This window comes from Polypterus senegalus, chromosome 7, assembly GCF_016835505.1.
Source record: "Polypterus senegalus isolate Bchr_013 chromosome 7, ASM1683550v1, whole genome shotgun sequence".
Lineage (NCBI taxonomy): Eukaryota > Metazoa > Chordata > Cladistia > Polypteriformes > Polypteridae > Polypterus > Polypterus senegalus.
In genome coordinates, this window is record NC_053160.1 from 20,221,128 (window position 1) to 20,235,086 (window position 13,959).

General features: G+C 43.1%; 1 protein-coding gene across 1 annotated transcript in view; it reads right to left on the reverse strand.

Moving 5' to 3' along the window:
• The window catches only part of LOC120532382 (baculoviral IAP repeat-containing protein 1-like), an 85,282-nt gene that overhangs the window by 5,833 nt on the left and 65,490 nt on the right, over positions 1-13,959 (reverse strand). Inside the window, 2 exon segments of the mRNA XM_039758323.1 lie at positions 5,714-5,875; positions 11,056-11,223. Of these exon segments, the coding sequence (XP_039614257.1) occupies positions 5,714-5,875; positions 11,056-11,223 (330 nt within the window).

Genomic DNA, 13,959 nt, shown 5'->3' on the forward strand with positions numbered 1-13,959 from the left:
TGCAAACTCCACGCAGGGAGGACCCGGGAAGCGAACCCAGGTCTCCTAACTGCGAGGCAGCAGCGCTACCACTGCGCCACCGTGCCGCCCATATAAAACATGTCAGTCACAATAATGTACAAATACAGTCTCCTATAACTAAAGATACACAGATTTTCAGGGCATTTTTGACCATATTGAATAAATCATTCAAACTGTGAAACTGAAGGTTGGAAAAAGGAAGTGAACCCTAAGCTAATGACTTTTTAAAAAGCTCACTGCAGTCCGAATTTAGCACACCTGGAGTCCATTTCATGAAACGAGTTCAGAGGTGTGGCCTTGAATGACTTTGATTGATCACAAACACTATAACGTTGGAGTTTGAGCTTTTCACCAGAAGCATATCCTGATGGGAATCACGCATCACACAAAAGAGCTGTCTGAAGAGGTACGATGGAGAATTGTCCATCTACATAAGGCTGGAAAGGGTTACAAAGTCCTCTCAAAGATTTTAGATATTCATCAGTCTACTGTTAGGCATGTTGTCTATAAATGGAGACAATTTGCTATTCTGGCTACTCTGCCTAGAAGTGGGCGCCCTGCCAAGATGACCCCAAGAGCACAACGCAAAGTCAGCAGTGAGGTAAAGAAGAACCCTAGAGTGACAGCAACGGACTTGAAGAAGTCATTAGAAGTGGCTAACATCTCGGTTCATGAGTCAACTATACACAAAACACTGAACAAGAAAGGAGTCCATGGCAGGACACCAAGAAGGAAGCCACTGCTATCAAAAAAGAACATTGCTGAACGCCTGAAGTTTGCGAAAGAGCACTTGGACACTCCACAACGGTACTGGGAAATGTTTTGTGGAGTGATGAAACCAAAATTGAACTGTTTGTGAGGAACAAGCAGAACTTCATTTGGCCTAAAAACGGCACTGCATATAAACATCAAAACATCATCTCTACAGTAAAGTGTGGTGGAGGGAACATCAGGATTTGGGTCTGCTTTGCTGCATCAGGGCCTGGACAGCTTGAGGGGAAAATGAATTCACAAGTTTAACAACAAATTCTCCAGGATGATGTGAGGGTGTCTGTCTGTCAACTTAAGCTCAGAAGAGGCTGGGTGATGCAACAGGACAATGAGCCCAAACATCACAGCAAATCCACAGCACAATGGCTTCAGAAGAACAAACTGCGCCTTATTGAGTGGACCAGTCAGAGCCCAGATCTCAATCCTACTGAGTGACTTGAAGAGAGAGAGCCAAACACAGAAGACAACCAAAGAATATGGAAGAGTTAAGGCAGTTCTGCAGGGAAGACTGGGTTCAAATTCCCTCCGCACGATGTGCAGGTCTGGTCTGCAGGTACAGGAAGCGCTTGGTTGAGGTCCCTGCTGTCAAAGGAGGGTCAGCCAGTTTTTAAATCCCAAGGTTCACTTACTTTTACCACTACCACTGTGAACGTTGAATGCGATTGTAAAATAAAGACATGAAAGAGTAGAATTGTGTGTGTGTCATTGGCTTAAGCTCATTGTGTATATCAGGACCTGTGACGTAGATGAAGAGCAGAAAACTTTTTATGACCAATTCATGCAGTAAACCAGATCTTTCCAAAGGGTTCACATACTTTTTACTTTGACTGTATACAGGCCGACAGAAAGGAAAGGGGATAGATGGATCGAGAAATCAAGAGGGATCGAGGAAAAGAAGAAAGCAGGAGGTTAAAGGACATGAATGGCAGTTTTGAAGTTGCGATCTGACCACCTGGAAGGAGGACACAGCACGAGCTGGGGCCCCACGAGGGAGTGTTAGGCTGTAGCGCTCTAGGGGCTGGTCCATCCCACTGAATGATCGGGCGGAGTGGGGTGAGCAAGACAGGTGTCCTCCCGATGGATCTGAGGAGCGACTATGGGAGCGCAAAGGAAGAAGGGAGGAGAGCCGACCTCGGACGGTCTGGCCGTGATGTCCTTAAGACAGCCAAGACGGAGGTCGGCCGAAAGGAGCTAGTGGCTCATGGGTCTCTGTCGGCTACGGGAGCAATGGGTGAGCCGGGGAGGATGAGATGGAGGTGTGCTGAGATCGGCATCAGGGAATCTGCCTTTTAACTTTTGATTTTAACCTCGGATTTTTAAGAATCATTTATTTGTTGTTCTATCCCAACTTTTCACTGTTTATATGGATGTATTTATTGGAACTGTGGAGCACTGCACTTTGGACACTGTTTTGATTTTTATTGAGTAATAAAAGCACCTTGGCACTTTTTACACTATCCCCTGGCTTCATTAGAGAAATGTCCTCATTTGTCAGATGATCTCGGTGACATTACCGACGGTGTCGGGTTTAATTCCTCTAAGAAGTCGGATAGGGGCATGGAGTGAACCCGCATCATCACAACATTTACCACATCTTGGCTATGAGAGTGTAATATGGAAGAAGAAAAGTTAATTGGTAAGCAGGTATCAATAGGAAGCAGACATTGCAAGACCACATGACTCTTGACATCAGATGAACGCTTGTTGAAGTTCCCCCAAGGGGATCACGCACTTTTCTTGTCTTTAGTAATTTGAACCTTCTGAATTTATTATTAAATTAGCCACACTTTCTTGTTCATAACAATGCTGTCTGGGTATCGTGTTCTTTGTTTTATAAGGTAACACCTGGAGATGAGATGTGTCAAAAGACAGGTACGGGCCGAATGCTAGGAGATCAACAAAAGCTGGAACTGAAGATGAGGATCAACATGATCAAAACAAAGGCCAGAGTTAGCAGATCGTCACCTAAAGGAAAAGGAAGGATTTGTGATTATTAGAATTCCAACTTGGATATAGCCATGATTTCACGGCAAACTTTTATCCTGTTGCATTGTGATTGACAGTTCATAACCTCAAAAGATTGTTCAAAAAAGGTGTTGGAAACGTTTCAAAATATTTCACAATACAGAATAACTAACCTCTAAAGTGATAAACTAATGTCATCATTGAGGGGGGTAGTAAACCCTCAAATCAACTGCAAATGTGCAACCAAAGGTTTGCAATTGAATGTGAGTCATTGAAGGGTGGCACTATCAGGGCCGGATTAAGGTGGGTGCTATTGATGCTGCAGCATTAGGCCCATTCCTGAAACAGGCCCAGATGAAAACAGACGAGAATTTTCCGGAAGCTGAAAGGTTTTCCTTTGCTATATTAACCTCAAAATAATTCTTATAATGAAATTTGGAGTCCGACTTTCGGATGCCTAGACACAGCGTTACTTATTATACAGTTACTATTGTTCTTTGTGCTGTGACATAACTATAACGTTGTTGCGTTTATTGTTAACCAAAGATTTCAAGTTAATGCTATCAATTTTACGTTAAACAGTTTACTTAGTACTTTAGCTGCGTTTTTTGCAATATCTTGGGGATTCTTGCCACTTTTATTGTTTGGTAAATGCCACGTAGTAAATTTTTCACCTTGAAAGTTAGTTGTACAGTAAAAATCAATGGCTATTTCAATGGTTATCTGTAAAGGTAAAACTAAAAGGCGGCCCATGGATGTTTAGAATTTGTAAAATCTTCGACAGGATTCTGGTCTATTATTGAAATTTAAATCGTGGACAAATTTTTACACTCAAAAGCCTGAACTGAGTCACTTTGACCCAATGTCTCTGCAAATTCATTTTCTCTTACTCTGCTTCGTAGGAGAATTGCAAAATTTGGTGTATTTCATTGTTAGGTTTTCTGCATTAAGTGCACTTTTCAGACAATTGCTATTGAATATTGATGTTACATAGTTTGATGTTAATCTCGAGTTGTTAAGATACTACGTCATTGTTATTATTATTCTTGTTCAATAAAGGCTGGCTGGTTGCGTCACAAGCAGTTAAGGCTCCTTGGTCGGTCTGAGTGCGCATGTACGGTGAGTGTCGAATGCACCAATGCACCAATGTGAGAAAAAATAGGCCTTTTTTGCACTGCAGCATCAGGCCCAATTTCATCTTAATCCAGCCCTGGGCACTATGCAGAGTGCAGGCTTAGAGACACAAGTGTCGTAAATATAATGCGTTTCTTTGCGCTGGCCACACTTGTTGCACACAACACATTTGGTAGTTGGTGACTCTTTGCGCTCAGTGTGACAGAATGTTCGTGTAGTTCTGTCCAGACACTCAGGACAACAAGTCTGACACCTTGTGTTTAAAAATGCCCACCAGTGCCAGAGCCTACAGGCACCACATCAACCAACTGATCGTCACAATCTAGATCATCAAAATTTTCATCTTGCAACAGATCTAGTTGTTTCAAAACATCAGCACCTTTATTCTTCTTTTGCAATGACATAACTGTCTATTTATAGCACTACAGTATTTTAGGAAAGTTAAGTCTAAAAAAAAAATTCTATAGCTATCCAGTAGATGGCAGCACGAAACTAGATAACTGAGATGCAGCTGCAAAACTGACCTGGCTGTGTCTATAGTGGTTGTATACTGACATACGACTTATATGACAGGCTCAACAAGATACGGCTTAACTTGTACCTCACGTTCAACGTGTTCAATTATGAAGAAACGCAGACAAAGCAGGAGTTATACAGCAACACTGATTCTCCTTCATGTTGTGCTGCATTTTCACTCTCGGTCAAGCCTCACTAACATCACCCTACAAAAGCACACAGTACTGGTAGATTGAGGCAGCACATGGCGTTGCCTGGGTAAATCATGTTAAGCTCTGGTCAATTTGTCTGCTTGCTTGGCTTCAGTCTGTTCAGATGGTTCACTTACTCTGAGCCAGCAGGTGGCACTAGTGTGTGAAATGTAACATACAAAAGGAAAAAAAAAACACTGAGCCTGATGGTCAACATTTTGGGTTTCAAAGTAGTCCATCTTGTCCATGTGGTCCTAGAAAGTAACAATGCAAAATCTGGTCAGATCAGGTCAGGTTGGGGAGCATGCACTGGTACAGCGTGTTGCCGCACCCACAACACAATGAAACACCTAGGGATTCTGGTTGGCAACCCCCCAGGCAGACATGTGGTCCACTCCCACCCTGCAGAATCGACTCTATATCTGCTGCAGCCAGGTGTAAGGTGGGCATCTCTTTAGCCTGGTCCAGCCACTCGAGTCCTCAACAATGAGCTGGATCACCCTCGGGGAATCGCGCCACATGACCGTAGTGCTGTAGCTGACGCTCCCTCACAATGCAGGTCATGTGCCTCATTCGGGACTCCGTGAGCAACACAAAGTCAAACCAGTGGTACCCAAGGATTCTCCAAAGAGACACAGTACTGAAGGAGTCCAGTCTTCATCTCAGGTCACTGGATAGCGTCTGTGTCTCGCAACTATATAGCAAGACAGGAAACACCCGGACCCTAAAGACTTGGACCTTCGTTCTTTTGCATAGATATCAGGAGCACCACACACCCCTTTCCAGAGACCTCATGACCCCCCATGCTCTCCCAATCCATCTACTGACTTCATAGGAAGAGTCACCAGAGACATGAATGTCACTGCCGAGGTAAGTAAGTAAAATCTGTTAAGTTATGCCTAATTTCATTAGGTACTCTTCTATTTGTATTTTTTATCTGTTTTTTGGATTGTCTATTTTGATTTATTTATTTATCCATTTTCATTGTAAAGCACTTTCAGTTACACTTTTTGTATGAACATTTGTTAGAGAAATAAATGGTATTGTGGATATTCCAGAATTATTTTGACAACTTGTACATTCACAGTGATAAACGTAATATGCAGAGTACATACCAAAAGCAGAAATGTCTTCTGCTGTCGGAGTAAAACCCTTGAAAGAAACATTCTCCAGCTCCTCGCAGTGAGTCAAAGATGTAATAATGCTGGGGAAACCTGGGCACCCATTACACTGCAGATGGAAGACCTTCAGCCTTGGAAAGTGCCGAATGAGAAAAGCTGCAAGTATTAAAACACAATGTTTCTGTTTATAACAACCCTTTGAATGAAAGGAGCAATTTAAATGCATCATGTGCATAATTTTCAAACTACCTCAATCCAGTTCAGGTAAAGGGGGATCCTGTCAACATCTGTCAGACCTGGGTGGGGTGCCAGTCCACTACAGGACCCATTCAAACAAGCAGCCATATTCCCAGTGAGTGTTATTAACCTGAGACAAAGCCTCTGACATAGTGCCACGGCAGCAGGTTCACTTACTTGACAGGATGAAGATCGGAGTATTACACTCATAGGTCTGAATCGCCTCAGGCACTGACGTCCGAGGTTTGAGCCCCGCAATGGAAAGCAAAGGTGCGTACACCTGATGAGCCCTAATTAGGGCAAAACACATGTTGTGTACTCTTTGTATTATTTGCCAGGTACTGTATCACATATATATATATATATAGAAGAAAAATATATATATATAAAATCCAATGTCTGCCTGTCTGTCTGCTCACTTTTCACGAGAGAACTACTTAATGGATTTAGATCAGGTTTTTTCAATAATTTGCTTGAACATTCTGGTTCATTTTGCAACTTCTCTCATCACGTTAAGTATTATAGTTCGTTTGTGGCAGAGATTTATTCAGGATAATCTGAGAGAGCAGCTGCAGGCTGAGGGGAGGGGGAAGCATGACGTCAGGAGTGGGGAGCCAAGCAGGGCCCTCCTCACTCACGCGCCAGCCTCTGTTTGAGTCGCACTACCTCTGGCCACGTGTTGGAGAGTACCTTGCCTCTGTGCTTAGCTAGCGATACCTGTTTGTTCAGCAGATATTACCATCTAGAGACTGTTAAGGAGTAATGTTTGACATTTTTGAGGGAGAGATCAGAACTACATGTGTTTTACAGGGTACCTGCTGATAGCCACAGATATCACGGCCACATGCTTTTCTCCTCATAAGGGGGGGTGCTGTCCTGTCAGAGCTAAACACAATCAGATACAGTGCAAACATTTAATGCTGGACCGTACTTACCTTCTTGGTCAGAATGCACATACACATATGTACGTATATATATATATATATCATCTTCTTCTTTCGGCTGCTCTCGTTACGGGTTACCACAGCAGATCATCTTCTTCCATATCTTTCTGTCCTCTGCATCTTGCTCTGTCACCCATCACCTGCATGTCCTCTCTCACCACATCCATAAACCTTCTCTTAGGCCTTCCTCTTTTCCTCTTCCCAGGCAGCTGTATCCTTAACATCCTTCTCCCAATATACCCAGCATATCTTCTCTGCAAATGTCCAAACCAATGCAATCTCACCTCTCTGACTTTGTCTCCCAACCGTCCAACTTGAGCTGACCCTCTCGTGTCCTCATTTCTAATCCTGTCCATCTTTGTCACACCCAACGCAAATCTTAGCATCTTTAACCCTGCCACCTCCAGCTCTGTCTCCTGCTTTCTGGTCAGTGCCACCGTCTCCAATCCATATAACATAGCTGGTCTCACTACCGTACTGTAGACATTCCCTTTCACTCTTGCTGATACCCGTCTGTCACAAATTACTCCTGACACTCTTCTCCACCCACTCCACCCTGCCTGCACTCTCTTCTTCACCTCTCTTCCACAATCCCCATTACTCTGTACTTTTGATCCCAAGTATTTAAACTCATCCACCATCGCCAACTCTACTCCCTGCATCCTCACCATTCCTCTGACCTCCCTCTCATTCACACACATATATTCTGTCTTGTTCCTACTGACCTTCATTCCTCTCCTCTCTAGAGCATATCTCCACCTCTCCAGGGTCTCCTCAACCTGCTCCCTACTATCGCTACAGATCACAATGTCATCAGCAAACATCACAGTCCACGGGACTCCTGTCTAATCTCGTCTGTCAACCTGTCCATCACCATTAGAAATAAGAAAGAGCTCAGAGCCGATCCCTGATGTAATCCCACCTCCACCTTGAATGCATCCGTCACTCCTACCATAGACCACACCACAGTCACACTTCCGTCATACATATCCTGTACAACTCTTACGTACTTCTCTGCCAACTCCCGACTTCCTCATACAATACCACAGCTCCTCTCAAGGCCCCCTGTCATATTCTTTCTCCAGGTCCACAAAGACGCAATGCAACTCCTTCTGGCCTTCTCTAAACTTCTCCATCAACATCCTCAGAGCAAACATTGCATCTGTGGTGCTCTTTCTTGGCATGAAACCATACTGCTGCTCACTAATCATCACCTCACTTCTTAACCTACTCTTTCCCATATAACTTCATGCTGTGGCTCATCAATTTTATTCCCCTGTAGTTACTGCAGTCCTGCACATCCCCCTTATTCTTAAATATCGGCACCAATACACTTCTTCTCCACTCCTCAGGCATCCTCTCACTTTCCAAGATTCCATTAAACAATCTGGTTAAAACTCCACTGCCATCTCTCCTAAACACCTCCATGCTTCCACAGGTAGGTCATCTGGACCAACAGCCTTTCCATTTGTCATCCTATTCATAGCTGTCCTTACTTCCTCCTTGCTAATCCATTGCACTTCCTGATTCACTATCTCCACATCATCCAACCTCTTCTCTCTCTCGTTCTCTTCATTCATCAGCCTCTCAAAGTACTCTTTCCATCTGCTCAACACACTCTCCTCACTTGTGAGTACGTTTCCATCTTTATCCTTTATCACCCTAACCTGCTGCACATCTTTCCCAGCTCGGTCTCTCTGTCTAGCCAATTGGTACAGGTCCTTTTCTCCCTCCTTAGTGTCCAACCTCTCATACAACTCATCATATGCCTTTTCCTTAGCCTTCGCCACCTCTCTATTCACCTTGCACCTTATCTCCTTGTACTCTTGTCTATTTTCTGTATCTCTCTGACTATCCCATTTCTTCTTTGCCATCCTCTTCCTCTGTATACTCTCCTCTATTTCCTCATTCCACCACCAGGTTTCCTTTTCCTCCTTCCTCTGTCCAGATGTCACCCCAAGCACCCTTCTTGTTGTCACCCTTACTACATCTGCTGTAGTTTCCCAGCTGTCTTCACTGCCACCCAGTGCCTGTCTCGCCTCCTCCCTAAACTCAACCTTGCAGTCTTCCTTTTTCAACTTCCACCATTTGATCCTTGGTTCTGCCCTCACTCTCTTCCTCTTCTTGAACGTCATCCTACAGATCACCATCCTATGCTACTTAACTACACTTTCCCCTGCCACCACTTTGCAGTGTTCAATCTCCTTCAGATTGACTCTTCTGCATAGGATGTAATCTACCTGTGTGCATCTTCCTCCACTCTTGTACGTAACCCTATGTTCCTCCCTCTTCTTAAAATACATATTCAACACAGCCATGTCCATCCTTTTGGCAAAATCCACTGTCTTCTGACCTTCTTCATTCCTCTGCTTGACATCATACCTATACATCACCTCCTCATCTCCTCTGTTCCCTTCACCAACATGCCCATTGAAATCCACTCCAATCACCACTTTCTGTCCCTTGGGTACACTGTTCATCACTTCATCCAGCTCACTCCAAAAATCTTCTTTCTCACCCATTGCACACCCAACTTGCAGTGCATATGCACTAACAACATTCATCATTACACCTCCAGTTTCCAGCTTCATAATAATTACTCTGTCTGACACTCTTTTCACATCCTAAACACTCTTGACATACTGTTCCTTCAGAATAACTCCAACCCCATTTCTCCTCCCATCCACACCACAATAGAACAATTTGAATTCACCTCAGATCCACCTGGCCCTACTCCCCTTCCATTTAGAATCTTGCACGTACAATATATCAACCTTCCTTCTCTCCATCATATCAGCTAACTCTCTCCCCTTACCAGTCATACTGCCCACATTCAAAGTTCTTATCCTCATTTCCACTCTCTTTACTTTCCTTCTCTCCCCCATCTTCTTCAGTAGCCCAATTTCCGCATACATATATATATATATATATATATATATATATATATATATTGTAAGATCTGGCCGCCATTCATCCCAGCCAATACCCCCAAGCCGCCAGGTGGAGCCCTCCTTGCAGCATGGAGGTCCCCAGAAGACCAGCAGGGCATCATGGACAATGTGTTTTTTATGCACAGCCCTGCTGGATGCCATGGGGGCCACAGGAGGGAGCTGCAGGGAGGACCGAGGGCTTCTTCGTGCACTGTGACCCGGAGGTTTGTCATAGGAAGAGCGACGGACTTCCGGGTTGAAGAAAAGGACTATTTACCCTGATCTGGAAGGAATAAAGACTTGTGGACTGTTGGGGAAAAACACCTCCGGGTCAGGGAGTATAAAAGGTCTGTGGGAGCTCCCAGATGGTGAGCTAGAGTCGGGAGAGGGAGCAGGACGAAGCTCCCAGGAGGAGATTGGCGGCCAAGGACTGAGGAAGAGAAGTCTAATACTGGTGATTATTGCTGAGTGCATTGTGTGTGATGGTGGGACTGTGTTTATTAATGAAAAATAAACGTGTGATTTTTATAAAGATGTGGTCTCCGACTGGTGGTGTCCGGGCAAGTCTCACAATATATATAGTGACAACTCTATGGGGGAGTGCCAGCCACCCATCCCGACACAGACAAACACAAGAGGCACACTTTTTATTTTCTTTTTTTGCACAGCATGCACTGCAAAAATCACCACAAATATTGCTCAGTCCTTTTCTTTCTCCTTTCCATACTCTTCTGCCGCCTCCACTCCTCTCCCACAAGCTCTGTCCTCTGCCTCCCGACTCTGGCTCTCCGAATGGATTTTAGGTGGCCGCTTTTATAATGCACCCAAATGTGCTCCAGGAGCTCGTTGATGGTCTTCCTGCAGCACTTCCTGGTGTGGTGGAAATGCTGCATGGGCACCCGGAAGTGCTCTGGGTGTGCCTGGTTCCTGTTCCAGCAGCACTTCCCGGTGTGGCGGAAGTGCTGCAGTCCAGGGCTTGGCAAATGTCCAGGGGGCCCCTGGCGGAGGCCACAGGCCCCCACAGGCTTGAGCTTCCAAGCTCTGTTCCCATGGCCCCAACACCCACCAGGGCGGCTGCCCTGTCATGTTCCAGAGGAGATACTCTGCCCCTCTCCAAGTCCTCAACTCTCTGGGCATTCTGGCTGGGCATGAGCCTCAGCCATCCTCCAAAATATACTGCATTATAGTTTACTTCACAATAGCAATATCACAGGCAAAAGCATACCTAGTTTGTTGTGCTCTTTTGTGAGGTCCGCCCCTTGAATTATAAGTTTTTCAATTGGAAGGTTCCTGACTCCATCTGGCATTTTTTCAAATATGTTTGTCCCAGCTAATGTGGACAGATGAATCTCTTTAAGGCATGTCAGTTTATCCAGATTAGAAATCAAGTATTCTGTAAGGAGAGGATGAAAAGAGCTGATTAATAATGTTTTTGAAATGCTCAGAAAACAAAAATGTTAAAAGTAGTAATAAATAAAACATGAATATCATTTGCTGTTGCAATAAAATGTATGCATTAAGACTCATAAGCAGTAACAATGTATTTATTCAGTGTACATTTATACAATAAACTCTAGGCAGACATCTGGCCTTTGGCACTAACAAAATGAGAGTACGTCGTTTCAGGGTTTTGTAGACTCTGGACGTGTCCTGATCCTTCAGCAGAAGTGCGTTAAGAAACACACCTGGAGGGCACCTTTATACCAACAGCAATACACCTGCATAATGCCCCACTGGGACTGAGAGTGCCAAGACAGGAGTTCCCTCTCTTTGTTTTGAAAGTTTTCTTCCTGTTTAGTTATTCTGGTATACAGTATGTCCAGACGACAGTGTGTGTGTATACAGTATATACAGTATGTAATTATCTATCTCTTATCTGTATTTATTTAAAGAGCTTCTGAAAAAAGGCCAAACTGTCCTCTTGGGGACAAATAAAGCTTTAAGGAGTGTAGCGGAGGAGAATTATCAGTCTATATGAGAGAACAAGATGATGACTTTACCTTGGAGAAATATTTGCACCATCTTCTGTACATACTTCTGTTTTATCTTATTTTTTTATTTCACAGTGAATGCTGATTATCAGGTCTTCAGATCAAGTCTAATCTATCTTTATATATAATATGCTACCATGGCTGTTCATTTGTCTGTCCAGGATTTTAGAACACCTGTAGCTTGCAAACTGTTTGCCTTATTGACCTGAAATTTGGATACACATATACTATGTGACGTCTACTATCCACTTTCGGGGTGAAGATTGACCTCCAAGGTTATTCCCCTGTTTATTTTTATTTTATTGTAGAATCAACTCTCGGCAGCCGCCACTTTCCCTACCTCTTCATATCTTAAATCATTCTTGAGGCAGATTGGAGACTTAAGTGATTTTAAGTGAAAAATTAAGGAAAACATACTAAGTAATTGCAACACAAACACTGACTTAATCAGTTTTAATGCGAGAAGATGCCGACAGAAGAAAGAGAAGAAGCGGGGCGCTAGGGTGGAGAAAAGAAGAGCTGCTCCAGAAGCAGCCAGCACATCAACCTCTGAGCAAACGAATGTTAAACGTACAGAGAAAGAGACTGAAAACTAGGAATGCTCAAGTCAAGTGTATTCACTGCACGTTATTGTGCAGTGTGCCATTACTGGTATATATATATAAAAGCCAAATACCACTGACTCACTCATCACAAAATCTCCCGAACCATGAGGACTTGGGACTTGAAATTTGGAATTGTTTGCAATCGCCATTGAACCACTGGCAATACACTGTCGAAATGCTGATCAGATAAAGGGGATTATCAGAGAAGGACTGGAACAGAAAATTTCTCTCTATGCAGATGATATGGTACTCTATATATCAGACCAACAAAATACTGTTCCTGTAGTCCTAACAACACTAACAGAACTTCAAGAGATTTCTGGTCTCAGAATTAATCTGAATAAAAGTGTACTCTTTCCAGTGAATTCTCAAGCATATAATATTAGATTAGATACCCTACCTTTTATCATTGCAGAACAGTTTAAATACCTCGGGGTAAACATCACAAGTAAACATAAAGCTCTTTATCAACAAAAGTTTGCCGTCTGCATGGAAAAAATTAAGCAAGACTTGCACAGATGGTCAACCCTCCATCTCACTCTAGCTGGAAGAATTAACACTGTTAAGATGAATATTCTTTCCTAAGCTCCTTTTTTTTATTTCAAAACATTCCAATATACATCAATAAATCATTTTTTAAGCAATTAGATTCAACAATAACCTCATTTATGTGGAACTCAAAACATCCACGTATCCAAAGATCAAACCTACAAAGACCTAAGGCAGAAGGTGGAATGGCTCTACCTAACTTTCAGTTTTATTACTAGGCAGCAAACATACAAGCTATAAAACCTGGACACAAATAGAAGAACATACACAGGCTTGGTCGAACTAAAATCCTGCGGTACTTCTTTATATTCCCTGCTCTGTGCCCCAATAAATGCAAGTTATCGGCAATATACTAATAACCCAATTGTGCTTCACTCACTTAGAATATGGAACCAATGTAGAAAGCATTTTAAGACGGAGACGCTTTTATCTGTTGCACCTCTGCACAAGAACCACCTCTTTCAACCTTTGCAAACATATGCAGTTTTTAATATCTGGATAAAATTTGGGATTAACTTGCTTAGAGATCTTTATATAGACAACGTTTTTGCATCCTATGAACAATTACATTCCAAATGTAACTTTCCAGCTACACATTTCTTTCACCATCTTCAAATTAGGAACTTTGTTAAACAGACCTGTCCAATTTTCCTCATCTTGCACCCTCATCCATGCTGGAAAAAATATTGTTCAGTCTCGAGGACTCAGACACCATCTCTGCAATATATAAAATTATTTTACAGTCCCTCCCTTTCAAAGATCCAAGAGGACACTGGGAAAAAGATCTCTTAATTAATATATCAGAAAAGGAGTGGAAAATAGCAATGTAGAGAATTCACTCGAGCTAAATATGCGCAAAGCATACAATTATACAACTCAAAATGATATATCGAGCACATCAGTCTCGACTAAAACTCTCCAAAATGTTTCCAGGGCGAGAGCCAACCTGCAAACGTTGCAACCAAGTCCCAGCCTCACTGGGTC